Here is a 27,765-nt window from a genome sequence, read left to right on the forward strand (position 1 = left end):
CATTACAACAGATCTTCTGCTAATGGTAGTTGAAATAAATTTTTTAAAAAATCATTGTTTAAAATTTGAGGTTGCAATTGTGTATTTTGAAACGACAAAAAAGAGGAGGTTTAAGGTGGTATAGATATTCTAAGTACTAAAATATCTTCTCTTTTTTTTTGGTAAGAATTTCACACCTTCTCCATCCTGAGACATCCCGAAGAAGTTAAATGAAAGGAGAAAATGTGCAGAAAGAGAAGATTCTGTTCTCATTGAACAGTCTTCAAAATTTGCAAATCCTTGCCCTATTGATGTCAATATCAAAACTCCTACTGAATTCTGTAGGGTCAGAATTCAACCCCAAATGAATAAAAAATAAGTTATAATGTATTTATTTGTTTGAGTCAGGAAGACTCGTATAATTGTTTTTCCTCATGTGGCTTTGTGATCTGCTGTCTTTCTGAAGATTTACAGAGGAAGTGGTTACCCTGACAACAGGAACCATGAGCACATGTGACCTGACAGAACAGCTTCTCCTTATTTTCTTCAATTCAGTTTATGCAATATTCACTCATTTTATTTTTTAAATATTTTTACGTCTTATTAAAAAAACATGGCTTTCCATTCTAACGTTGGCATTTCCCCAGTTTTGGAAACAACAGATCCAGTTTTGCGTTTTGTTCTTATAGAGGTCAACATGTCTCTCATTATACTATTGAATCTGATTATCTAGTCTAATGGAATGTGGACTGCTCTAGCAGTGATGAAGTATTGCTGCTGAAGAACCAGCAGAGGGAGTTCACACATTGTTTTACGTATCACGTTAACATAGTGAATTTGTTCTTTTTAATTTTCTGGCAATATGGGGTGATGGAATTCCTTTATTTATTTTATTGGAGTTCTTAAATTGTCTATCACATTGAGAGCTAAATTCTACAAAACTACTTAATAGCAATAGTAATGAACGAATAGCTGTCAACAGAAATATGCAAGCAGTCAAGACAGCAAAACAAAAATTGCTTAGAATAAAGAGACTGATCTCAACGTAATCGTATACTTTTAATGAAGGTAAAATATTTCTGGCCAAAGAGTTGACATTCATTGTTACATTTAAAATATGTTTGCTTCTTTCAGAAATAATAATCAGAAATAACCAAAAATAATAAATCAGTAATGAAAATATTAACACATTTCTTGCATTCCATGGTTTAGAAAAAGAGTTTTAAATAGACTTATTTCAGAATTACAAGTGCCGTCCTCCAATATATCACAGTATATTGCTACATTTCAGGAGAGAGGCTCCAGCAAAAATTCATGAATACTCTGACTGCCTCAGCTAGTGCTTCTGGAATGGTATCTCTCAGGGTATGTCTACACTTCCTAATCCGAACTAGCTGTACACCTCGTTCCATGAGGAGTACAGCTAGTTCGGATTAGAAGCCTAATCTGAAGTAGCTACTCTGTGCCGCGTGTAGCCGCGCGGCACGGGGTCCGAACTAGCCGACATTTAAAATAGGCGCTCGCCGGCTTCATTTGCAACTGCGGATGACTACATTACCCCCGCTAGGGCATGTCTATACTAGGAAATTATTTTGAAATAACTAAATTCGAAATAATAACTCCTGAAATAACAAAATCAAAATAGTGTGTCCCCACTATCAGGAAACCTTGAGATTAGTCTGTGGCAGGTTCCATTATTGTGGACACGCTACCTTGACTTAGAGTCCCAGGAAGCCTTGGGGAGTAATGACTTTGAATTTCTCTGGGAGGTACTTATTTTGCAATAGCAGCAGTAGAACATCCACACTAATGCTATTTTGAAATAACTATTTTGAAATAAGTGTTATTCCCCAAGGAATGTAAGAATACAAATTTTGAAATAACCAGCCTGTTATTTCAAAATAACTGGGATGGTAGTGTGGACATTCTGTTTATTATTTCAGAATAAGAGGTTTTTTTTTTTTTTTAAATAACTCCCTAGTGTAGACCAGGGCTTATAGGCAGAAAGGGTTATACAAAGGACTATACTTTAAACCCTAGATGCAAATGGTATACCTCTAAAAATATGCATGCATCTATGGAATCAATGAAATCCCACATTCAAGACTGAATGAGTTCTTGTGATTAAAAAAAACCTCTATGTAAGATCTGGGTGTCATTGTTATTATTTTATTCACAATAAAATCAGGCATCTGCAGGAGCAACTTGTTTAATTTTGTGATTAACTACATGTTTGCTTGGGCACTACCTGCTCTACTGGTTTTTACAATGCATTTTCACTAACACAAATTGTTAAAATTTAGTCCTCTATCTCTGTGTAGTACCTGTTCTGTTCATACCAATGAAGAACAAAGAATATAGAAAGCAATTCTCATTGTTGAGCATGACTACTTGTGACACAGACATGCCCAGATGTGTCCAGGCATGTGCTGCCTGGGATATTATGTCTGTATCTGATCATTTTCTCAATATTGCTCCAAAGAGGGTTGTATATATGGTCTCTGCCTATGCTATGGGTCTAGCTGATTCTCAGGATTATTGCAAGATATTTACAGAGGGGAAAATGTAGAGTTATTTAAAATATTGTGTTCCAAATATATTGGGAATGAAATCTATCACCTAAGGAGGGGGAGTATGAGAACTTTTTGACCCAATCAACATTAGAACTCTAAACTCTCACAGTGACATCCTTTGTTTATTGACTGGAGTACAAGCAGGCTGGAAACTTTACAAAGACAAAGACCCCCAAGAGAGTTCTCAGAAAAGAGGGCCCCTTGTGCTAAGAGAGAGCCTAGGATTGTATAAGAGCACAAGGTAGGTCCAAGTACATATACAATACAGGAGGATCTCTCTGTTAGTGGTGATGGGCGTTTCATTCATGACGGATCCCAGCTCTGTGTTCTGGTCAGATGCTTAAAGAACTAACCAATGGATGAGAAATATTTTGAGAGACAGGAAAGTAACCTGCGGATAAATATTGGCTATAGACTGTGTATTATATTTTCTTTTACTTATAACCTTATGTTTCCAAGATCCTTTTACTTGCCTGTATTTTGAACCTTTACTTCAAGTCCTGTTAATCAAATTAGATTTGGGTTTACTATAAACCAAAGTGCCCTGTGCAAAGGAGAGTGGTGAACTAAGGTGAAATCAGTGAACTGTGGTGCACTGCTTCCCTGGAGGCAGTGAATTGGTTTAAATAGCAGTTGTCTAAAAGACAGGGGACTGGACGCACAAATGGAACAAATTGCTTTTGTCTAAATTGCTTGCCTGCCCTGGGGTAGGGCAGAGTTCACAGAGAGTGGAGTGGAGCACTCATATTGCCACACAGCCAGTGGCGAGGGAGTGTTTGGCTTGGTGGCTGATAGGGCTCTTTCCTGCTGTGACAAAACAATATGATTCACCCTGGACACCTAAGCTAACCCAATAAAGTACCACACCACTCCCTAAAAACAGCAATCAAATGTATAACTCCTCAAATCACATGCAATTAAATTGCCCATCAAAAGTAAATAACATGATAATAGATCAACTGCAATGTTCTTTTACTATAACTATTAGACTTCTGGGTAGCTTCAAGCTAGGACTTTCCCATCCTAATCTCCACTGAATCCTAATCCTCTGCATCTGTTACTCTCCTCCATGAAGGTCACAAGACATAACTCAGTTGCTACTGCTGTTGTGCTCAATCTGTCTTTTTTTCCCCACACCTCTACAGATGTGAGTCCAGCTTTGCAACTCACTCACACTTCATCCTGCCATCCTCCACCATTCTATTTCATCTCCCCTAACAATGACCCCATTTCCTTTCTCTTATGGGGACTTGGAGCTGGGGCAGTCCTAGAAGGTGGCAGGGAGTGGAGGGAAAGGCTGCCCCCAGCCAGCCCCCTTCAACTGCCTGGTGATTCTGTCTCTTTTCTGTATGGTTTTCTGAGAAGAAATCCTGTTCCAAGCATATCCCATTTTCCTGGCATAACCAATCCTTGATCTTGCCTCAAGTTATGATAAGAGGAAGCTGTATACTAAATTTAATGGTCCTAGCCCTTATAATTTTGGAGAAGTTCTTGAGCAGACAGACTCTTTCAAATACAGTAAAACTCCAATAGTCCGGCATCCAATAGTCCAGCACTCCTGATAGTCCAGCATCAAAATGGCAAGAGCCTAGTGAGTGAGCTTCAGCAAAAAATGAGTCACAAGGTAACAGCAGCAGCAGCTGAACTGAGCGAAAAGGGTAAAATAGGGTTAAAAAAACGAAAACATTACAGTATACTGTATACAATATGTACAATAAAAAGGGTTAAGAACACTTTATATACAGTATATACTGCATACAGTATATACATAACCAATTTATAGTACCTCCTGATACTCCGACAATCTGATAATCCGGCACCACCTAGGTCCCATAGGTTCTGGATTATTGGAAGTCTACTGTATATAGTAGATAAACTCTGGAACATGTTTCCAAAGCAGGCTGTGGAAACCCTGTCATTGGTGATAACATCTCCCAGGATTAGATTAAGTTTATTTTGTCTTATTGAGTACAGGAGACTGGATTTTAAGACTTCAAGAGGGTCCCTTCTAGCCCTCTGAAAGTCTATGAAAATGTGTAATAAGTTAATAATGGATTCCTGCTTATGTTAGTCAGAAAATAAATTATGTTCCAGTTTAGCATTGTCCCAGCATTAGACCTGTACAGAAAACCCTCTCCATTCATGGTGATGTGTTTTCATCACTGCAAATTGTGCAATCCATGAAAACTGTGAGAGTGTGGGGGAGGGCCTGACCCTGCTGCCACTCTGCAACAGGCCCCACTGAGGCTGTGTCCCTCATAATCGTCATATGAAGGGGAAAAGGTGAGAGTAGTAAAAATAGTGAGGCTACTTACAACTTTCTAAATATAATTATGAATGTCAGCTGTCCTAGTCTAACACCTAACATGTTAGTTGTCTATTGCTTTGTATGTGCCACATTAAATGAAGAATTTAGGAGGAGGGTGTTTAGTACGTATGAACTGGCTCACAGAAGTTTTCCATGTAGAAGGAGCATTGCAGAAGACAGTGTAAGTTTAGAGATGTGAAGAAACTTGTAGTTGAGGCTGGCAGTGCAGGTGAAGTGAAGGTGGTGAAGTGACAGACTAACAGAAAAGTATGTGCAAGAGGGGAAGGGCAGAGTTGTGAAGGTTTTTGATGCCAAGCAAAAGCAATGTAAATGTTGGAAAAGAGCAAGCTGACCCAGCATGAGGAGGGATGTTATGGTTAGAGAAGTTACGGGCATCATTTAGAATGGTGATTCAGTGGGAAATGCAGGACATGTTGATGCTTGTTAATTTCTCTCATATTGTTGCTAGCACTGCAGAGATCTTTCTGTATCATAAGTGGTATTCGTTGTGATGTCCTTTCTATAGTGCACATTTGTTGAGCCTGATCATGCTCCTATTCAAATCACATTGAGTCTTGCTATTGACTTGAATAGGGGTGGGGCCTGATATACACATGCTATGATAATATCAGTCAATCAGCAGCTTTCAAGATTTAAGCAGAGTTCACTGAAATCTTATTTTATGATCTGTTTGATCCAGTGCCCTTGTGCTCCTGGGAATGTAATATCTTGCACTGGGAAATTATACACAGCAGAGCAACTGTCGTCTGTTGCACACAGCTAAACATTGAAATCTGGCTCAAACCTGCTTACATCAGCTGTATGAGTTTGACAGGTCCCAGTAATATATAAATACATTTCACCTGTTGTTTTAAATAGGGGAGGGCACAGTTTGATTCCAGTGTGCTAATGAGTTTAGATTCTCTTTTAATGAATTAATTAATTTAATATATTCAACACTACTGGGTCACACATTTTGTTTCTTATGTAGTCTGAGCTGTGCACCCAGGGCACGTCTACACTGCAGGGCTACACTTGAAATAAGCTATGCAACTTGAGCTAAGCTAATTGCGTAGCTTAAGTCGAAATACCTTATTTTAACTTTTGGTGCTGTCTACACAGCAGTGATTTTGAAGTAGGGCACTCTTCCCCCAACTTCCCTTACTCCTCATTCAATGAGGGTTACAGGAGTCAGAGTAAGAAGCCCATTATTTTGAATGTATTTCAAAATAACGGGCTTGCTGTGTAGACATGCACTGTGTTATTTCAGAATAACTGATGATATTTCAGAATAATGCTGCTGTGTAGACATAGTCCCACTGAAGAAGCAGAGTATTAAAATGTCAACTTTTGATACATGTAGACAAGAGTAGGGGTGCCACAGAAATTGCTGCGCCAGACTAAATTTGATAGGGGTAGGATTTGTGTAAAGAGTAGGGGGAAGCGGAAATGGAGACCTGTGGCAGGGGAGAGGGGGGAGGACTGAGATGGGCTCATGGGATATTAGAGACTACCCAAGCCCTACAGTCAGCTGCTTTCTCCTTTCTCCTCTGGTTACTCATTAATATGTTCGCTATTCTTATCCCTCCTGAAGTTCATTTCAGACTCACCAGAATTCTCTTCTTCTAAAGCCCTGGCTTGGAATCACATCCCACTGTGCCTCCCCTCACACATACTGACTGTATCCTTCCTCCAGAGGCAATGTTTGTGGAGACTGAATTGAGAAACCTCTGGTTTGTGATAAGGAGTCTCTGCTAGCTCTCCATCTGGCTTCTTCTTCTGCCCCCACATCTCCACTATCTCAGTGCCTGTTCCTCCTACATCCTCCACTCCACTCTGGATCACTGCTTTTTCCACTCGCTCTCCCTGGGTCCCCATTTCCCTTCCCATTTCCAAATCCACTCCTTCCTCCTACACAACTCGCTGACTCCCCATCATCACCATTCCCCTCACGCATACACATTTCTTTCCCCATCTCGTGCACACAACTGTCCCTCTCCCGCCCCAGCTACCTGTAGCTTCCCCCAGTCTGAGCTCATGTTTTCTACCTCCACACTCCACTGAGGTTCTGGTCCTCCCAGTCCTTTATGCTCCCTACTTCTTCCCCCCTCCACATCCATTCCTCGTCCTTCAACCCCCTGCTTCTCCCAACACCACTGCTCCATCTTGCTGCTCCCTGCTGCTTCATCTCTCCTCCAGCCACCATCTCCTTCTGAGTCCCCACTTTCCTCCCCTATTCAGCTCTCCCTCCCTGCCTGCTTTCCACCCTTAAAATCTTTCTCTTAAGACCCACTATTTCCTATTCTGTCTCAACTACAATCTTTTCCCCGTTTGGCTATCTGTCTTCTAGACTTTCATAAAGCCTGGTCCTCTAAAGCACTGATTCAGTGGCTAAGTGTAATCTGGAATCTGATCCACGTTTATTTGTCCTTCAGTTTCTCTGTTGCTAAGACACTCTTTTTGTCCTCCTTCATAACTTTTTTTTTTTTTTGCTAAAATTCTAATATGGCCACTAGAAGATAATGATTTCAGCCAGCTTCTGCTCCCCTGCGCGCACTGACATCCCTTAAAGAAGATGCCCTTCTCTTAGACATACACCCATAGTCTATCTGGCTAACAGATACATTGTCTATTGATCTCATTGTCTATTGTGTGACCTTATGAAACCCTTTGTTCCAGAAAAGACTGTCTTCTACCTTCTGGGTGTCAGTGCAACAAAGAAAGTGCAGTCATTCACCACTATCACTTTGAGTCTTCTGCTGCTATATCCATGATTTCTTCTGAGACAGTAGAGTTGTTGTCATTTTTTTGGCAATCGGGGCTTTTTTGCACAAAATAAATCTGAGCTGTCTACACTGGCCCTTTTGCACAAAAGCTTTTGCCCAAACAGGAGCAGCATAGTATTTCCGCAAGAAGCACTGATTTCAGACAATAAGAAGTCAGTGTTCTTGCAGAAATTCAAGCAACCAGTGTAGACAGCTGGCAAGTTTTTCCGCAACAGCAGTTGCTTTTGCAGAAAAACTTGCCAGTCTAGACACAGCCGTCTGGTTTGAAGCCTGGCCGTTGTTATTCTCACATTCACTAATTTTCATGACAGTAGGGTTTTCACGCTGATGTTATCCAACATAATTTCTACAGCTCTTCCATGCATTCTTCCTCCTGAGTGTAAGGTTATATCACTCACAGACACCATCTAGCCACTCTCTGCCTGTCTCATCTCATCTGATATCAAGTATGCTCAGAGGGTATATTTGAATTTCTCATGTAACCTGTGAAAGCTTTCCAGTACTATACAAAGTGCATGCATTCTGTATGACTTCTCTTGTTACACATTTGGTTGTCAGGAATCAATGTCTCAAGATCTCAGCTTCCTTTTGGCTTTAACTGAAGTCTGTCATATTGGGATTTGGAGCTGCGTCATCACTTTCTGCCACCGTTTTGATTTTATTGGGCTGTTTCTGGGTTTACCTGAGTGGATTGCAAACCCAACTGCAGAACCTTCCTCTTTTATCCTAGGCAGGGAACATGCACTGTCACGGAGGCCGTGTCCAGACTCAGGGGTTTTTTCGGGAAAAGTAGCCTTTTCCCGAAAAAACTTCCCCTGCGTCCAGACTCAAGCCGCGTTCTTTCAAAATTATTTCGAAAGAACGCGGCTTTTCTTTCGATGGCGGTAAACCTCGTTTCACGAGGAAGAACGCCTTCCTTCGAAAGTTCCTCTTTCGAAGGAAGGCGTTCTTCAATGTAAAGAGGCCGTCTTCGAAAGAGAGCATCCAGACTCGCTGGGTGCTCTCTTTCGAAAAAGCGGATTTCCTCTATCGAAAGATCCGCCTGCTGTCTAGACGCGATCTTTCGAAAGAGCCTCTTTCGAAAGAAGCCTGCAGTCTAGACATAGCCTAACAGTGGCAGTATTTCTGTCCATTTCACAGATGAGAAAACTGAGGCTCCAGGAGACTCTGGCCTACAGTTTCAAAAGAAATTGCAGATTCTGGGTTCCTATTTATTTGATACACATATTGGCCAACAAATTGTACTTTCAGAATTTCTGGCCACTAGGAACTCAGTTTGAAACCATAGGGTACTGCGGGTAATGAACACCTCTCAAAATCAGGATGGGTGTTCAAAATTGAAAGCATAACAAGGTGGCACTTTGAAAACTTGACCTTCAATGACTTAGAAAGGATCACAAGAGGAGTCAGGGGCAAAGTAGGAAGTAGAAACCCAGCTCGTCAACCATGCTCTAGCCAATAGGTAATGGTTGTCCCAATCCCTAAGCCCTTTTTCCCTCCCTCATAATTTCTCAACCAGTCAAGAATCCCATTTATCTATGCCCCTAAATGATCATTTTGGAGATGCTGATCCTAGGGTAATGTGCTGATGGGTTTATGGTGATCCAAGTGCAGAATTAAGAGATCTGCTTTAAATTACATCATAACAGGAACAACAGGTCACTTGGATGCTGTATCTTAATGTAAGTGAAAAATATAATGACTGGAATACATAGAGAATAAACTGTACATTATTAAACAGTGCACTACATACTCTTTCCTGAGCTATTTATGTGAAGAAAGGAAGTTGTCTGCCACTAGTGATCTAGTGCATGAACATACATGCTCCAGTGGGCAGATTCCAATAACTAGTGCTCATATTTCAGTGCCTGGGTCACAGGATATAGTTCCATTAATTTAAGAAGTGCCATTATAACATATTATGTGATCTCTGTCATCACCTTCATGACAGTAACAAAGAGTCTTAAAAGACCATACAGCAAAGCTGTGATATTCAGCAAATGGAAAGCAAAGACATAGTTTAAATTCAGCAAACAGTGTTTAAGTGGTCACTGACATTTTAGAAATTTGAGGCCACATCCTCAGCTGGCATAAATTGCTGGAGTTCCATTAACTATACCAATTTACACCAGCTGAAGATGTGGGATAAAAATTTCAAAATCTCTTAAATTTCCTAGGAGCATAAGTGCCCAGATGGTGGGGTTCAAGCTTCAGCTTTGTTCCCAAGCCCCAGCATCCCAATGAAAATGGAGCCCAAAACCACACTTTGAGAATGACATTGCAGGATCATCTCAGAGTCATAGTCAGGGATCAGGGCCAGCATTGTGTTAGGTGCAGAAACAGAAGAGAAAAAGGGCCCATTCTTTAAAGGGCTCACAATCTCAGTATGAGATGAGAGGCCGGTGGGGACATCAAAAGAGCTGCCCCCCTGAGGGAACTCGGGAAGTTTTAGTGTGCTGTATGGGACTAGGAAGGTTCCTTGTGCATTGAAACCTTAGAATAGTGAGTCACATGGATACTGTTAATCAACAACACTTAGCCTTTTTCATCACTACAATTCCACGTCCTTTTTTTATAGTTTGAAATATTTATTTCTTAAGTAATAGAAGGTGAACTGTACCATTAACTCACCAAAGTAAAAGGGTTTGGTTAACCATTTAAAAAAAAAGTTTTGCTCAATGGACAAGTTTTTAACTAGTTAATTGAGAACTTATGTATTTTTAACATAACCCATGTTGACTTATGTATTTTTAACATAACCCATGTTGGGACAGAGCTTCAAGTCATGCAGCAGCCTCATAGCCATACATAGAACATGTAACCAGAGGCAACTTGCAAAAATAAACAGGTATGGGAGAGAAAAGAACAGTATAATAATATAGGTGATATTTTAGTTATAAGCCACCTTTCTTAAATAAGAAATAGCTGCAATTCTGGAATCCAGACTGTCTCTTGTCTCTTTCTTGCTGTGTGTGGATGGCTGTTTACTTACCTCCAGTATTGTAGATGGTGGATTCCTAGTACCAAAATAATTAGTAGTTGAGATTGAGACTGAATGAATAAATAGTTAGGGGGAGGGGGCTACAGTCTGAGAGACTGTAGAGTTTTAGGCTCTCTGAAGCTCAGCATGGTGGGGTTTTTGTGGGGGGGTTTCCTTCATTTTTGAGCAAATTTCTTAGTGCCAGACTATAGGGTAAAAATGTTGGAATTTTGGTCCTTTAGTACCTACTTTATCTAAGGCCACATCTTCACTTGTCAGAGGATCAACATGCTGGCGATCGATCCCCTAGTATTTGATCTAGTAGGTCTAGTTAAGACCCACTAAACTGAATGCAGAGGGGTGTCCCCATCAGCAGCCGGTATTCCTCACAAGTAGTAAAGGAAATCAACAGGAGTTTCTCCCATCAATCTTCTGTTGTGGGACCACCCCAGAAAACTGATGCAAAGTACATTGACTCCAGCTATACAATTCACATAGCTGGAGTTGTGTATCTTGCATTGATTTCCTCTGCCAGTGTAGACCTGGCCTAACTTTTATCACTACCCTTTGTCCATCGTCATTGATAAATGACCTCTAGGAATCCTTTCTCATAATCTCTAAGGTTATATCTATACTAGCACTTTTGTCAGAAAAACGTATGTCGCTCAGAATGTGAAACCCTCCCCTCCCCCCCTCCCCCCCCCCACAACTGATATAAGTTACACCACTAGAAGCACTGGACAGAGCTTTCTCCCATCAGCAGAGATATCAGCTATACAATAGATCTTACAGTGGCACAGCTGCGTCAGAACTCCTGTGCCATTGTAAGGTCTAAAAGGCAATGGTTCTCAACCAGGGGTACATGTACCCTGTTGATACCCAGAGATCTTCCCAGGAGTGCATCAATTTATCTAGCTTTTTGCCTAGTTCTACAACATGCTACATAAAAAGTACTATTAGTACAAACTAAAACTTCATAGACAATGATTTGTTTATACTGCTTTACACGCTGTACCCTGAAATATAAGTACAATATTTATATTCCAATTGATTTATGTTATGATTACATGGTAAAAATGATAAAGTATGCAATTTTTCAGTAAAAGCATGCTGCCACACTTTTGTATTTTTGTCTCTTTCTTTGTAAGTTTTAAAATGGGATAAAACTAGGAGGAATACAAGATATATCAGATCTTAAAAGGGGTACAGTAGTTTGGAAAGACCTACAATTCACTGTAACAGAGGAAAGACTCTTTCTCTGCTATGTCAAACCACTGTAACAGAGGAAGGACTCTTTCCCTGCTATGTCATAAGAATCTTCCATGACTACAGGAAGAATCTTCAATGACTTCCTGTAGTCATGGAAGATTCTTATGACATAGCAGTGAAAGAGGCAGAGAACTTCATCATGTTGATCATCTGATTTGTTTTCAAATGTACAATCTTAGCTGGCTCCATTTAGAGGCTACTCCTCTCATCATGAGGAAATTTGATTTTACAGAGAAAAATAATCTAGATGTGGAAGGAAGTGTCTGCATCTAAAGAGCTGAGACAGAATCAGGGGTGGGGAGTCAAGTGCTTCTTCAACTCTGTGTGAATTCGCCAGATACTGGAGGTCTCAGAGGAATACACTGTTCTTTAGATCCATTCTTTTGTGTCTGAGAAACAGGAGGGAGGACATGCTGTGGCCAGAGTTAGTAGAAATTAACAGCACCTCTGTCCAAGGAGGGCTGCCAGCTTTTCTTAAGCGCTTGGGGTAAGCTATACTCAAGATTCCATTACTTCAGTGACAGTCTATCCAGCTGTTGTCTCATGTCTAATCTTCCCTTTGTGATTAAGTTGACTGAAAAGGCTGTGGTGAGATTATAGTAACCATGTCCATTTGGTTACTGATCCGGATATGGGAGAAAGATTACATTAACTCTGCTCGTTGATTTACTAGGGACAGACAAAGATTAGGTATTCGTCTTGATGTTATCAATCAGCTGCCTTTGAAAAAGTTGACCCCCAGAGATCTGCAGGCACGAAAATATTGATGTCCCCGCAAACTTCTAGCAGAATGGATGAAGCTTTTCATGAGGAGCTTCACACTTCTCTTTGAGACAAATTCTGTGAGTGTTGAGCACATGTACTAGAATTATTCAGAATCTTCTATGTCTATGTCTAAGGAAAACATACACGTTAAGGAAAAAATCTGCCTGCTTCTCTGCACTCCCTATTCTCTCTATCCCTGTGCAGACAGCCCACCAAGGCTCCTGCACATGAGTGGCTGCCCTTTTATTCAAGTCTGAAGAGACAAAGGGTTAATAACCTTCCCAAAGACTCATAAAGTCTGGCACATGAATGACATTGACCTGCCTAAGGCTCAGACCATCTGAAAGACAGGTGGGCTGGGAAAACAAAAGACAGCTATGCTGAAGAGACTATCCACTCCTCTAATTTAATGTGTTTGTCCGTCACTTGCTGCTCCTCATATTAACTTGGTGTCTATTTAGATTCCCAGTCCTTACTGGATGATCACCTTTTGGCGGTAGCCAGGATGACCTTTTAACATTTGGATGTGACTAAGGGCTTGCAACATTTTCTTTCCCACACATATCTCAGTGCCATGATTCAGGCCTTCGTGACATCAAACTAGATGAATATGACACACTTCTCTTGGGATTACACCTTAAATTAATTGAGAAACTGAAGCTGCTGCAGAAGGCAATGACTTCTTTAATAGGCAAAGTAACTTGCTGGCTAAAAATTATGGTTTTAATTTTTATTTAAGTAGGAATTAAAAAACCACAAAGCTGTCAAGAATATTAGGGTAGATAGAATATTCATAATATGGTGATTTCTTATCTAAATAGCATATCATTGTCATTTTTGACACTCAAAATAACTTGATTTGTCACAATTTAAATACTAGTCTTCCTATATGGACAAAGATCATAAACTCAGCCCCACAAAATACTGGGACGTTGTTTTCTCACAGGGACTTTTCACCAGTGGGGAACAAGTCCTGGGAGTAGTTTCTGGAATAAGTAAATTATTCAGCAGTTACTGTGCTGTTGGTCAGCACTAAAAAGGCTACAATTTACTCCAGCAACTTTTATGTTTGTGTATTGCACACATAGTTCAGTTGCAGATGCAAATCAATACTTGCATTTCTTGCTTCCTGACTGTGAGCACAAATTGGATTGTTGGAAGCACAGGCAATGAGATTTGTACCCACTAATCATTTTCTGGGCACCAGAAGTTCAGCCCTGTATATGTATCCCTATGTAACATCCATCATTAATAACACCAACATCAGGTTGTTTTTGTTATAGGCACCCAAAAAAGAATTGCAGAAAAGTGGGATCACCACTATTTTTCCTGTAGGTAGTCATTAAGAACCAGGAAATCTGTTCCAGTTGTTTACAAACAGTTCATGACCCAGATAAACACCCACAATTCTTGTTGATGGGAATGGCAGTTGCATGCAATAAAAGGCCTTGTGCATGGAAAGAATTGTGAGTCCAATGGGCATAAATGTTGGTTTAAAAGCCTCTATTAAACAAGAAGTTAAGGGTTTATTTTGGTAGTTTTTCCTGTGTAATGAATAAGAATCAAGTGAACTGAATTTGTCTAATTGACTTTCTCTGACCATGGGTAAAAAGTATGAGTTGTGAGGAAGGTAAGATTTACTCATTTTTTTTCATGCATTCCACAGCATGAAATGAAGTTTTCAGGAAATAGGGGCACAACATTCTTAACCACTGCTCATTTGGGATCAGTCCGATAACGTAATAAAGCCATAGAGAGCCCCAACAAGCCTCATCATTTGTGTTTGAGAAACAGAATCCAATTGGTCTACAGAAAATGTTTTCACCAGACCAAACGAGAATAACCGGTAGCTCGGTTGTTTCTGCAGCAGACCATTGCGTCCTTTTAAAGACCTGCTGCTTTTTTACCACTATGTCAATCTTCCCTGCTGCTTGGTTGCTCCCAAGTGTGAGATCAGATGCTGTAAAAGCTGCAGAGGGAAATAGAATGACTCTGTACATTAGAGTGTTCCTTTGACAGAATGACCTGGTGGAGTATACTGCATAAGATTCATGGCTTGAATATACAAATGTAAATATATACACTTCACTCCTGAAGACTCATTTAGTTGAAACCACCAACAACTTACCCCCAGGAGATTAACAACCAAAACATTCAAGCAATAGGAGAAAGTGTTTAAAATGGTAAATAATTCTTCTCCATTGGCTAACTGAATTTGTGTCCTTGATAATCAGATACTGGAAAAAGTGTCTGCAATTCTACCTCATATATTATGGGTGTATATCGGGAACACTGAAGTCAGTGGAGTAACACACATACAAAGCCGGTGTCAATGAAATCAAAATCCAGACCTCATTTCAGTAACTCTATCCTGAAATTCCTGGTATATATTTTAATTGAGATTAAGTGCTCTGTTGAGAAAGTAAGGTATCAATAGAACAGTGTAAAATTCCATTGATTCTGCTGGAGGTAAAAAATCCTGGACTTGCTATCTAGGTCCTGACAGATACTTTCTATACATTTTCTGTTGCGATGATGTAGAGAAAGTTATGCAGGAGCAATCCAGTTATATTGTATGATGTGTTGTAACTTAATCTAGGTTAATTGCAGCAACAACACACATTGCAATAGATATGTAAAGAAACTTCATTGATTTTGTTCATTAAGTATATTTAAAGTCTGTGAATAAATATTCTACGACAAAAAACATCCAATTACATATGTGTGTATTCTTCAAGATAAATGGGAACTAAGGTTATGTGAGTGTAACTTTGATCTGGACAAAATCCTCATCCATTTTGTGTATTAGGTTGGATTACATGGTCAACTGCTGAATTTCAAGTTACAACTAAATAAAAAAAGCAGGCTGAAGACTTCTTGGGCCATCTCTACACTGTCCCAGGATTTTGTTATAGCGAAAGTACAAGGGGGTGAAGGACACAGACATTGAGGAAGTGCTCTTGGGAATGCATTTGAATGTGGAAAGTAAATTCACACCTGGGTTCTGTTCTGTCAGTGCTCTGCCAGTGACTTCCTTGTAAATTAGGACAAGTCACTTTGGGTATGTCTACACTACCCCGCTAGTTCGAACTAGCGGGGTAATGTAGGCATACCGCGCTTGCAAATGAAGCCCGGGATTTGAATTTCCCGGGCTTCATTTGCATAAGCCGGCCGGCGCCATTATTAAATGCCGGCTTGTTCGAACCCCGTGCCACGCGGCTACACGCCGCACGGGCTAGATAGTTCGAACTAGCAAGCCATTCCGAACTATCTGTACGCCTCGTTCCACGTACAGATAGTTCGGAATGGCTTGCTAGTTCGAACTATCTAGCCCGTGCCGCGTGTAGCCGCGCGGCACTGGGTTCGAACAAGCCGGCATTTAAAAATGGCGCCAGCCGGCTTATGCAAATGAAGCCCGGGAAATTCAAATCCCGGGCTTCATTTGCAAGTGCGGTATGCCTACATTACCCCGCTAGTTCAAACTAGGGTGGTAGTGTAGACATACCCTTAGTCTTTATCTGCCTCTGAATCTGTAAAACAGGGATCATTTGTACTTACCCAGAACTGAGTAAGTGATTGTGAATAAATTACTTACTCAATTAAGTTCCTTTTTTTCATCATGGAATCTCAGCTGGAAGATGGAGAATTCCTTCAAATGTATTTATTAGTCACTATTACTCAATACGTGGTTTTTTTGTGGGTGGGAAGGGAACTGCCTTTTCCTTTCAGGAATAAAATCACAAACAGTTGACTGACAGAATTAAATCCTTGATATTCAAAATTTGAGCCATGTTGGTTAATTGGAGTTGGTCACATAAGTCACAAGATATTATTATTTGATGATTGGATGAATATACTCTTGTAATGAGGAGGAGAACTTGAAGATAGTAGTGGTCCTTTGAACTTCTCAGAGAATGATAGCAGTATAAAAAGATAGGAATAGTGAACTTTAGAAAATGTTAGTCTTTTCTTGTATGGCCTTATGCAAGGCATCATATCTAGAAAAAAAATATAGTAAATGTATATTTGTATTATATGTGTGCATATGTGGCCACAGTTGTATTCATAAGGGCTATGAGCAGATCCTGAACTTTCTGGTTCATTTCCTCTGTGCCAGGTCCCTGCCAAGGGAATTGACAATCTCAGGAGCAAGTTCATTGCAGGCACTGGTGCAGTTTAGAGAAGGGAGGTTGCTTGTGCTTCCCCTGTCGGAGCCAGTTCAGAGAAGTAAGTCTGAGAATATTGGAACAGTATGAAAAGTGCTTGTAGTATAATGGGTTCTATTAAGTTAATTTTAAAAATAGGTATAGAAGCAAGGAAAAGAAAATAAGAAAGGTGAAGTAAGGGCTGACTAGTTCTAAGAACGGAGGGAAGTTTTTATTCTTCCAAAGTGAATTATTCTTTTCCTTTCTTAGTCCCATTTCATCTCTCTCTCTCTCTCTCTCTCTCTCTCAGATCAAGAACATGTTACCTTGCTCTGAAAGTTTCCTTGTGTTCTCTTTCTCAGAAGAAAATAGATTTCCTTGTAGTTTAAATACATTGGCTCCTTTTCAGGCTAATGATGAAAGGTCAGGCTGAACTGAACAAAAAAGACTAAGTCTTTAACTCTGACTGGCAGTAGCTTCTTCAGGAACAGCAAAGAATTCTGGTTCACAACCCCTGCAACTTTGTTGAATCAAAGTGGAATTTCTATAGAAATGCTTATGATACCCACACAAGCACCAAAGGTGGAATCTAGGCAGCCTTTACTGATGCAAATAGTTTTTTTGCTGTCTTGTTGCTACCAATAACAATATTGATGTTAAAGACCTCCTTACATCAGTTTGCTGTAAAGTGGGTTCCAGAGGAGTTAACTCTGATTTATATGCAATGTACTAGAGATGTAATGGGAATCTGGATTCAAACTCTCATGAAATTTAGGAACTTTTAGATTGTTTCAAAATTTTGTTTCCTGGATCCATCTTCAAAGACATTATTAATGCTTAAAATATTATTCTAAATAGGTCCCTGAGTGCTTTTTTGAAGGAGGTTATTATTAGGAAATACTGCCTAGATCACAGTAGTGAAGACCTGGAAAGGACCTCAATAAGTCATCTACTCCAGTCCTCTGCACTCAAGAAAGGACTATTACATATGCATAATAATATACAAAATAATAAAACATATAATGAGGAATGCTAATTTAATTAATGCAAACTTTCAGATTCATAGAAACATTTTACATGAACACACACAATAGCAAATAGGGTATATTCTGTCTAGCACATCTGACTATGATTTTTTCAAATTAGACATATTATTCTTTAAACTGAACATATAGAAATGCCACTCTTCTGCATAGCTCTTTCTAAATATTATTTGGCAGTTTTGATTTCATCATGCCTTGTGCAGAGAATCTCTGTAAACACTGCTCAAAATGTCATTGTAAAAAAAAAGAAGCATGGGAAACGTTAATATTTTCCATAAGTGTCAGTTTTCTGTCTTAGCATTCAAAAGACAATCAAATAGCTAATACTGAACATTTTTTATTTTCAGGACTCTGCATATTTACTTATAAGGGATTACAACAAATTTCTACACTTTATCTACATATTAATAAGTCAGTGTGAACATAGGAAGTATATTAAGGTGGACTGCCCCATTTAATAAACATATGTGAATTTGTCCGGAGCAGTTCTGTGCAACAGGAACAGAACAACTAGTCAAGACTGAAGTAATGCATCGAGCCAGTTTGTAAGATGATCCCTCTGTACTGAGCCATCAGCCATCCTTAGCATAGGGGCGCACTCATACACACATTCCTATCAAGTCATCTTGTGAAAGGCAGCCTGCTTCCAGCTTGGCTTGAAAGTGCAACCTTAATAAAACTCTCTGAGGTCTGAGAGAAAATAGCAGTCCTGCAGCAGATAGTGTAGGGGAGAGAGACTGGGATATGCATATGCAGCTAACTAAGGAAGGCTACATGCTGGACTGTAACAGAGAGGAAACCATAAATCTTAGCTACTATGCAATAAATATTTCTAAATTTAACTAAGGAAGCTATAATTACTGTGAAATAAAAACCATTTTAGCCCAAGCTGAGATTTAAATACTCTTCTCCAATCCTCTTTCCAAAGATTTTTTTCTATAAAATAAAGACACATTAAAAGACAGAGGAGGTAAAAGTTTCTATAAGAGCAGGAAAGAAAAGTAGTAATAACATGACAATTTTCCTTTCTTTTGCTTTCCTGGCTGCTCTTCTGGCTCACATAGGGTGCAGTAATCAGCGCCGGGGTCCAGAAACCACTGGGAGAAGATACAGCCGGATTCAGCATGGGCAGTGCACCTATACTTTCATTCTTCCAGAACAAGACGGGAACTGTCGTGAAAGCACGACAGACCAATACAACACAAATGCTCTTCAGAGAGATGCTCCTCACGTGGAACAGGATTTCTCTTCTCAGAAACTGCAACATCTGGAACATGTGATGGAAAATTACACACAGTGGCTGCAAAAAGTAAGTATTGCGCTTTCAAATTCTGCTTTAACTGATTATTTATCATGTTTTCCTGTGCTGTTCACAGTTTGCATGTGCTTCTTTGAGACCTGAGATAATGTGGATTTGTCTATTTCCATGTGAGAAATATTACAGCTAGTGCTCACCACTTCCTCCTGGGCTTACTTTGTTTTGGGGAGCAAAACTTTCTTAACATTGCTGGAAGATGTCTTTTTTAAAGCTTGATCTTAGGGGACCATATTTTGAGAGCCAGAGTGTATAATAATCCTTCAGAGACTTCTAATGATGGCACGCTTTTCATTAAGTATTCTTATAACGTCTATTTATAGTTCTGGACGACAGATCAGATGTCAAGAAGGATACCTGGTATACACAGCAACTATGCATTTTTAACAAAATAGTGACATGACTGCCTTAATGTGATTAATAATTTGAAAGCCATGTAATGAGAATTCCATTAATCTCCCCAAAACAGAGTCAGTTGTACAGCCATAGTCAGTTAATTCATAAAATGCAGAAATATACATGTTTTTAGAAATCACAGTATGACTTTTTAAAAAATGTATAGATTATATTAAACATGAAACAGCATGATTTTCATTGACATGTCTACATAAAGTAGATAGTATTGCAGGAATTTCAGGAGATTTTGGGGGAATATAAAAATAAATTCTTTTTAAATAATTTGTGCTAAAAGTGTAAACTTTCAAATTAACTTCTTGTATTTAAAATGTAATTTGGAGCTTTGATCCTGCCAAGACCTATGCAGGTGAATACCTTTACTTATCTGAGTAATCCCATTGTCTTCAGTGGGACTGCTCATGTGAGTAAAGCTACAAGTGGAAGTAAGCCACTGTCTTGGTAATGAGAATTGGCAGTGAGTTATGATCCTGCACAGCTGATCATTTCTATCAGAAACATATATTTTTATCTGTATCAGTGGACTCACAGATATTACTGCTGTCCCTGTAACTTCTTTAGTGTTACTTAGCCAGTAACACTAAAACCACTCAAACAATTGGTGAAATGTTTAATAAGCTAAGACTGCAATAACAAATTTTTCTGTCTTTTGTATTCCACAAGTTACATGTTTCAGATGTAATAAGAGTTGACATTTAGAACAAATTTTGGATAAACAATAAAAGTCCATTTTAATGTAATTGTTGACAGCTGTATCATTTACAATTCCCATCCCTGTTAGCTACTACAGAAAAGATTTAACACCTTTTGTTTTACAGTTCTGTCGTTAGTGTCCTTATTTCCTTGTCAATTTATCTGCAGTTACTCTATGTTTGCTGCTAATGGTATGAGGATGATTAAGTGCAGTAAACACATGTGTAAAAGAAAACATACATAGTGAGATAAGCTCAGTCCTGTAGCTTTCACTTTTTATTTCAGTCCTTATTTAAACTGTATGAAGTACTTTAGAAAGACAAAAGATTAGAACTGGAGGCTTGTCTCTTTGGAGGGTGTAACATTTCTTATTCAGTTATCACTGTACTTTTCAAAGCAAACTCTATGGAAAGTAAAAATGTTATCTGTGTTCCTGCGCTCATGGTTTTACTTGAACAACTGCCTGCTGAATCATGCTTATGAGATTGTTACTTATTTCTGCATTTGTCCACTAGGGACTGAACTAAGATCACTGTTTCACTTGGGAATTGGACAAGAAGAAAAATGAGTCTCTCGAGTTCTGAGTCTGAATTAGAGCTAGTATTCACATTTTAGGGGGAGAAGATGGATAAACAGGTAGCTAGTCAGTGTAAATGTTACCTCTGAGGTCTGTGCACTTTGTCAATGATCAAAACTTGCCTGCAGGTGAAACCTTCCCACGGGTTACATGAAACTGGCATGCAGCAGTGAGAACTTATCTGCATGAGTCCGTTTTTCACTAGAATAAAAGGTTCAGTTTCTCAGTGTGGAGGCAAATGAATCTGACCTGGTTACATTATTACGACCCTGAATACTGAATTTGCTGCTGTCATTGCAGCCCATATCAGCAATAGCCATCTCCCTTTCAAAACAAGGAAAATATTTAACCTCCACCCCCAATTTCTATCTCCTCAAATTATTTTTTCCTGAATTTGTAATGTAAGATGTATTTAATATACTGTTTGTTCACTTTCTAATGCACCTGCTGTGAAGATTGGAAATTAGAAATATTAGTTGTTTTATTGCTATGACCCAAATCATTCCATTACAATCATTCTGTGCACTGGTCCTCCACATGGTAATATAAATCATCTATCTATCTATCTATCTATCTATCTATCTATCTATCTATCTATCTATCTATCTATCTATCTATCTATCTATCTGTCAGCCAAACTGAAGTTTCCACTTCATGCATCTGATTAAATGGGTTACAGCCCAAGAAAGCTTATCCTCAAATATGTTTGTCAGTTTTTGAAGTGCAAGAGGACTCCTCAATGATTATAATAATTAGAAAATATATGTAGAATCCAGCATTTATATATTGACTAATGTAAAAGAAATGTTTTCATTACTCTTCAAAGTAATATATACTATTCATTAAAACTGCAGGTAGGCAATGTTTGCCAGAACACTGCATTTGTGATAGAATATACACAAAATGCTAACTTTTGGTCATTTGGAAGAAAGATTGCTAGCAATGTTAGTATAAAAGGAATTCAGTATATATTGTTTAATTAGTAAGTGGCTGCTTTTAGTTTATCTAATCAAGAATAAATGTATTTTGATCTTTTTAAAAATTAGATTTCTGAAACTAAAATAAATCCACTAGTCTAAACCTAGCTGAAAATATCCTTGCCTGGAGTGCTAACTATAGGCACATAAGTTTCATCATTGTCCCATGAAATTTACATATGTATTGTTAGAGTTACTGTGATTCCTTGGCAATCCAAGGATGTAGCAAAATGCTCTCCATAGAAACTACCAAGAAGATAGCTTGGTAAACATGTTCAGAGGTTTTCCAAGAACTGTTTATTTTACTACTGGATAACTTTTCCCATTGTTTAAGCTTGGGTTTCATTTCTGCACTATGTTTATTTTAATAGTTGAAAACAGTACATCTAATTTTTTTTCTTACATTAAGTGGCTGGCATGCTTGGTATTGAACTTTACAGCTCTTATTCTCAAAAGAGTGGTATGAAATTTTATCTTGGCAATTGACCCAGGAATTATTTTTCATTGTCAGCTTGTGTGAATGAATGGTATTGATGGAATATGAATGGATTCAGAATGGCTGCAGATTTACATGTATGAAATCCATTTAGCGATCACTGTACATAATGGTGGCAATAGCTTTGAGTGCATGAAGCATGGTATCATAAACAGTCAATGAACCTTCTTTGTTCTCTCCTTTACACAGTTAGGGTATGTCTACACTACCCCGCTAGTTCGAACTAGCGGGGTAATGTATGCATACCGAACTTGCTAATGAAGCCCGGGATTTGAATTTCCCGGGCTTCATTAGCATAAAGCCGGCACCGCCATTTTTAAAAGCCAGCTAGTGCGAACCCTGTGGAACGAGGAGTACAGATAGTTCGGAATGGCTACGTAGTTCGAACTATCTAGCCCGTGCCACGTGTAGCCGCGCGGCACGGGGTTCGCACTAGCCGGCTTTTAAAAATGGCGGCGACGGCTTTATGCTAATGAAGCCCGGGAAATTCAAATCCCGGGCTTCATTAGCAAGTTCGGTATGCATACATTACCCCGCTAGTTCGAACTAGCGGGATAGTGTAGACATACCCTTATATAGTATATTGAAACTGAAAGCTGACCACATTATACAATGTAAAATACTAACCATGGCTTTGGATTTAAAGGTCCATCAAAATCTTTCTAAGATGCCAAGACCCAAATTCATTATTTTTTGTTTTTCTCTTTCAACTATTGATTAATCCTATTAACACCTGACCCAGATGCAAGGAGCTTCTTTTTTCATCATTTCTCCCATTTATTAGTGCTGTCATGAGCCATAGTGGAGTCCATATAGAATCCTGAACTTGAGTCCTGGCAGGTACGTAGCAGAAAAATAATCTTCAATTATATTATCTTATTATGTTTTTATTTAAAATCTACTCTATGTAGTTAATGTCTATCCTTCCTGTATGCCTGTCAGTTATATGTACAAGACACTCACTGTCCTCATAGTTCACCAACACATTTTTCAACAGCTCCTGATTAATGTGCTGTGCTGCCATATGAAAAGAGGTTGGCTTTTAGCTGTGACCTGTCAGCACAAGTAGAGGAGCACAACTTTTGAGAAGATGGCCTTAGTTGCAATTTTCATGTGGCCAGATTGCCTTTAAAGGGTTAAGCTAAGGTTGCTGCCTATCCTGTTTTCCCAAGTAGCTTTTTTCTAGTAGATGTCCTGAAAAATCTATCCTGTTTTTTTGTACCACAGAGGTGGCAACTATAAATATAGCATTCTCCCCTCCTTCCCCGTGCCCATTCACCATGCCCAGGCCTGTGAACGGGGGGAGGCAAAGAGGGCAGTTGGGGGAGGGGAGGGCACTGCAATCTGGGTGGTACTAAAAGCTAACTTCCTCTAGCCCTGCTCCTCCTACTTTCAGCTCCATCCCATGCAGGGGAGCAGAACTGGGCCTCATGCACACCTTGCTATGGGGTCCACAGTGGCTGTCATTCCCACTGTGAATGGCCATCAAGGTCCAGTTTCCATCGTGGAAAGATGGAGACATGGCTCCCTCTGCTCCTTGCCCCTCTCTACTCTCTTTGGGACATTGTGCACTGTCAGTAATGTGTCAACGCTTCCCTGAATGCACCATCTGGAAATCGGTTTGGCCCTCCTATAAGCTATTCACAAGTGAAGGAGGCTTCATAAACACTGGCCATGCAAGGGCCAATCAACACCTTACACTGGTAACACAATGTCTTAAATGCTGGTGAAACTGAGAAAATACTACAATGTACTACAATGTAATGACTATCTTAAGTATAAGGACAGAAATGCAAGTCACAACTACTGTTTTGCCTTACCTATGAACCACATTTTCCCAGAAGTCCACAAAAATTCCAAAGAGGCCTGGAATTGGCCTTAGTTGAAGTTTTGAGCAAGTAAACAATACATTATGTATGTGGTTCTTCCATTTTGCATTTTAAATGCTGTACAAATGTGCTTGCATATGCTTCTGGCACCTGGTGCAACAAAAAATACTCCTCTTAAACAAGATCTCTATGATTTGGGAAGATATTTACTTATGACATTTTCCAGCACCATTCTGGGGTCTTGTGTTTGTTTAATGTGGAACTTCTAAATGGTAACCCAGGTATTTGCAAATGTAAGATCACATTCTGCAAAAACATAAATTTTACTCACGTAAGTATTTACCCTGGAGGAAAATTTCTTCTCGACCCCAAATACGGCGATCAGCTGAAGCCTGAGCATGGGGGCAAGACTCATCAGCCAGATACCCAGGAAAAAGTTCTCTATAGTAACTTCTAGCATCCCACCATTGGCCTATTTACCACTGATAGTGAAAGGTCAATTAGTTGCCAAGATCATGTTATCCCATCAAACCATCCCCTTCATAAACCCATCTACCTTAATCTTGAAGCCAGATAAGTCTTTTCCCCCCAATCCTTCCCTTGGAAGGCTGTTCCAGAACTTCACTCCTCTAATGGTTAGAAACCTTCGCCTAATTTCGGGTCTAAACTTCCTAATAGCCAGTTTATATCCATTTGTTCTTGTGTCCACATTGGTATTAAGCTTAAATAATTCCTCTCCCTCCCGGGTATTTCTCCCTCTAATATATTTAAAGAGAGCAATCATGTCTCCCCATAGCCTTCTTTTGGTTAATGTAAACAAGCCAAGCTCCTTGAGTCTCCTTTCATAAGACAGGTTTTCCATTCCTCAGAGCATCCTAGTGGCCCTTCTTTGTACCTGTTCCTGTTTGAATTCATCCATCTTAAACATGGGAGACCAGAATTGCACACAGTATTCCAAATGAGTTCTCACCAATGCCTTGTATAATGGCACTAACACCTCCTTATTTCTACTGGAAATACCTCGCCTAATACATCCCAAGACCGTATTAGCCTTTTTCACGGCTTTTACCTCGGATAGGATTACTTACATAGCAAGGTCTATTCACTATGGAAGTAAGGATGTAGCAATCTGGGCCTTAAAGCACAAGAACAACTATCTGGAAACAAATGTGTTCTAAGAAACTGCACATTTGTGTCCAAAAATAAAACTGGCCATTTTACCCTTTAACAATACTTTATTGCATTCACATACTTGCATTTTGTTAAGAGCATTCTACATCCAAATTCCTGTAACCCTTAGAGATGTATGGAAGTACCCACAAGAAAGACATAGGACTTCTAACATGGAAACATCTGAGAACAGCTAAGTGTAGGAAAGTTATATACAGTATTTACCCCTATTAAAAAAAAACAAAAAGAAGAATACTAGACTTCAAGCCAATCTCACATTTTTTTGGCCACATTTTCTAGCACATGACTTTTTTTTAAATAGTTCCCAGGCTTTGGCAGAAAGCTGTGCCACACTGTGCAGTACAACCCCAATTTATGTATTTTCATTAATTATAGCACAACTTAGAAACTTTGGTAATAATAAAGAATTAAACGTATTGGTCACCTAACTTGTCTCAAAAATTTCCCACACTTTTCCTCTGGTAATCTCACCTGCCTTAGGGCATATTTTACAAATCATATAGAGATATAACGTAAGGTCACATGATATTTCAGACACTCTAAGCACACACAGTTGCCATTGACTTCAATTCCTGCTGCAGGCAGGCAGTATCTTTGACAAGCTTTTTGCCTCAGAAAAAGGGCTATTCATTCCATGGGGGAAAGAATAGAACTGGGTATCAGGAGACTCAGGGTGTGTCTACACTATACAGCTTTCAGGGACAAGACTGTGTCATCACAGCCCTGTCACCAAAAGTCACTACATGTGAATGCTTTTTGTCAACACTTTTGCTGACAAAATACTTCCACCCCCAACAAGTGGGTTTTGTCAGATTCACACAAGCACTTGCTCTGACAAAACCTTATCATTCATGGGGGCAGGTGGTAAAACACTCATGAATAACAAAAGTTTTGTTGAGCAAGTGTAAGTATAGGCACAGACTCCATTTCCTGGTCACCTTGAGCAAACCACAGTTGGCGACCTTTTCCCCACCTATAAAAATGGGTATAATGATACTTCCCTACTTAGGGTGATAGGGGACTTAATTCATGAATATTTGCAAGGACTTTTGGGATCTTTAGTGATTAAAGACTATTAGCACTATTACTTATAAAGACATGTCTAGTATTTACTAAAAATTTTCATTTGAGTTTAGAAATTTTTGGAGGGGAATATAATTAAGATTCTGTTCAATGCAAACAAGTAAGAACTGAACTCTATGGCTCATTCTATAACACTTAATCAGATTAGCAATATAGTCTACAGGAAAATGGCCTCTTAACCAAAGGTGTTTCCCTGCTGTCTCTGCAAGCAGGGTTGCTGGAACAATTTGTATAGTGGAAGTGAGAGCAGCATCCCCAGCACCCTAAATTCCAGCACTTATATCTGCAAGAACAACTCCAGCCCACTGGAGACCTAATCCCTGGAGAGTTATTGCTTGCTCCTTCCAGTTCTGTGGGTATGTATGATGTGAGGGGAACAGGAACCTTGCATAATTTAGGAGCCCCACAGGTCTGCAACTGCCAAGTTATCAAATCCACTACTCTGAAAGTTTTGAATGTATTTTGAAATTCAGATAATTATTCAGATAATTCACAGATATACGTTATCAACTAGTTAATCCTTAGGCACATTTAGATCTGCTTGTTATTAGCAGTGAGCTCTACAATGCAGTATGGCACAATGTATTTCTCTGTGCTTGCAATAACATGCAACCAAAACAAGATGATAATAAAGAAAAACTGATAGACATTTTTAAAAATAACATCACAGATTTTAGCAATGCTGGGAACCTGATCCTCAGGAACAACAGCTTAATCTGAAATAGGCAATTTTGGATTGAAAGCCTTCCCAGTGGGATGTGATTTTCCCGCTTGTTCAAGAGGTTAAGAGTTGATCAGGAAAAGGAAATTGAAACAGTATCACATTTCTTAGGAGGTTTTTCTTATGAAATATCTTGTATTTTAAAACAAGTTTTTTCTTGTGAAACCTCATGTACATAGTTTAGGAAGTATTATGAAACATCAGGTTGATGGGGTCATTAGAAATAAAATGCCATAGACAAATGTGCCTTTACACTGCTGTTCTATTTTTCATTATTATTACTCCATAAGGATCAAACTTTGCTAATATATTAGTCTTTTCATATTATAAAAAAAGAAACAGAGACCTACTGCACAAAATGTATATTGTAAAATATTTAATTGTGCCAGTGATGAAGTCTCTTCCAAACACTTTTGTCCTATTAAAGGTTAACTGGGTAGATATTTAATTCTGACTGTGTTTATGAGAAGGTGCTTTTAATATGTGGTATAATGTCAAATCTCATGTCAGCATTTTGTTTGTATTAATTATTTGTATGACTAGTCACCTGGGGTATGTCTACACTACCCTCCTAGTTCGAACTAGGAGGGTAATGTATGCATACCGCACTTGCTAATGAAG

The 27,765-nt window shown here is 39.1% G+C and overlaps 1 protein-coding gene across 4 annotated transcripts in view; it reads left to right on the forward strand.

Moving 5' to 3' along the window:
* Positions 1-18,455: 18,455 nt before the first annotated feature.
* ANGPT1 (angiopoietin 1) overlaps positions 18,456-27,765 on the forward strand; it is a 224,729-nt gene continuing 215,419 nt past the window's right edge. The window contains exon 1 of one of the 4 annotated variants that reach the window (XM_075920222.2): positions 18,456-19,157. In XM_075920222.2, coding sequence (XP_075776337.1) covers positions 18,861-19,157 — 297 coding nt within the window. In that variant the 5' untranslated portion in view covers positions 18,456-18,860. The remainder of the gene's footprint in view (positions 19,158-27,765) is intronic. The other 3 variants (XM_075920221.2, XM_006113014.5, XM_006113011.5) reach the window with 3 other exon arrangements.

This window comes from Pelodiscus sinensis, chromosome 2 (genome assembly GCF_052426305.1).
Source record: "Pelodiscus sinensis isolate ZL-2025 chromosome 2, ASM5242630v1, whole genome shotgun sequence".
NCBI lineage: Eukaryota > Metazoa > Chordata > Testudines > Trionychidae > Pelodiscus > Pelodiscus sinensis.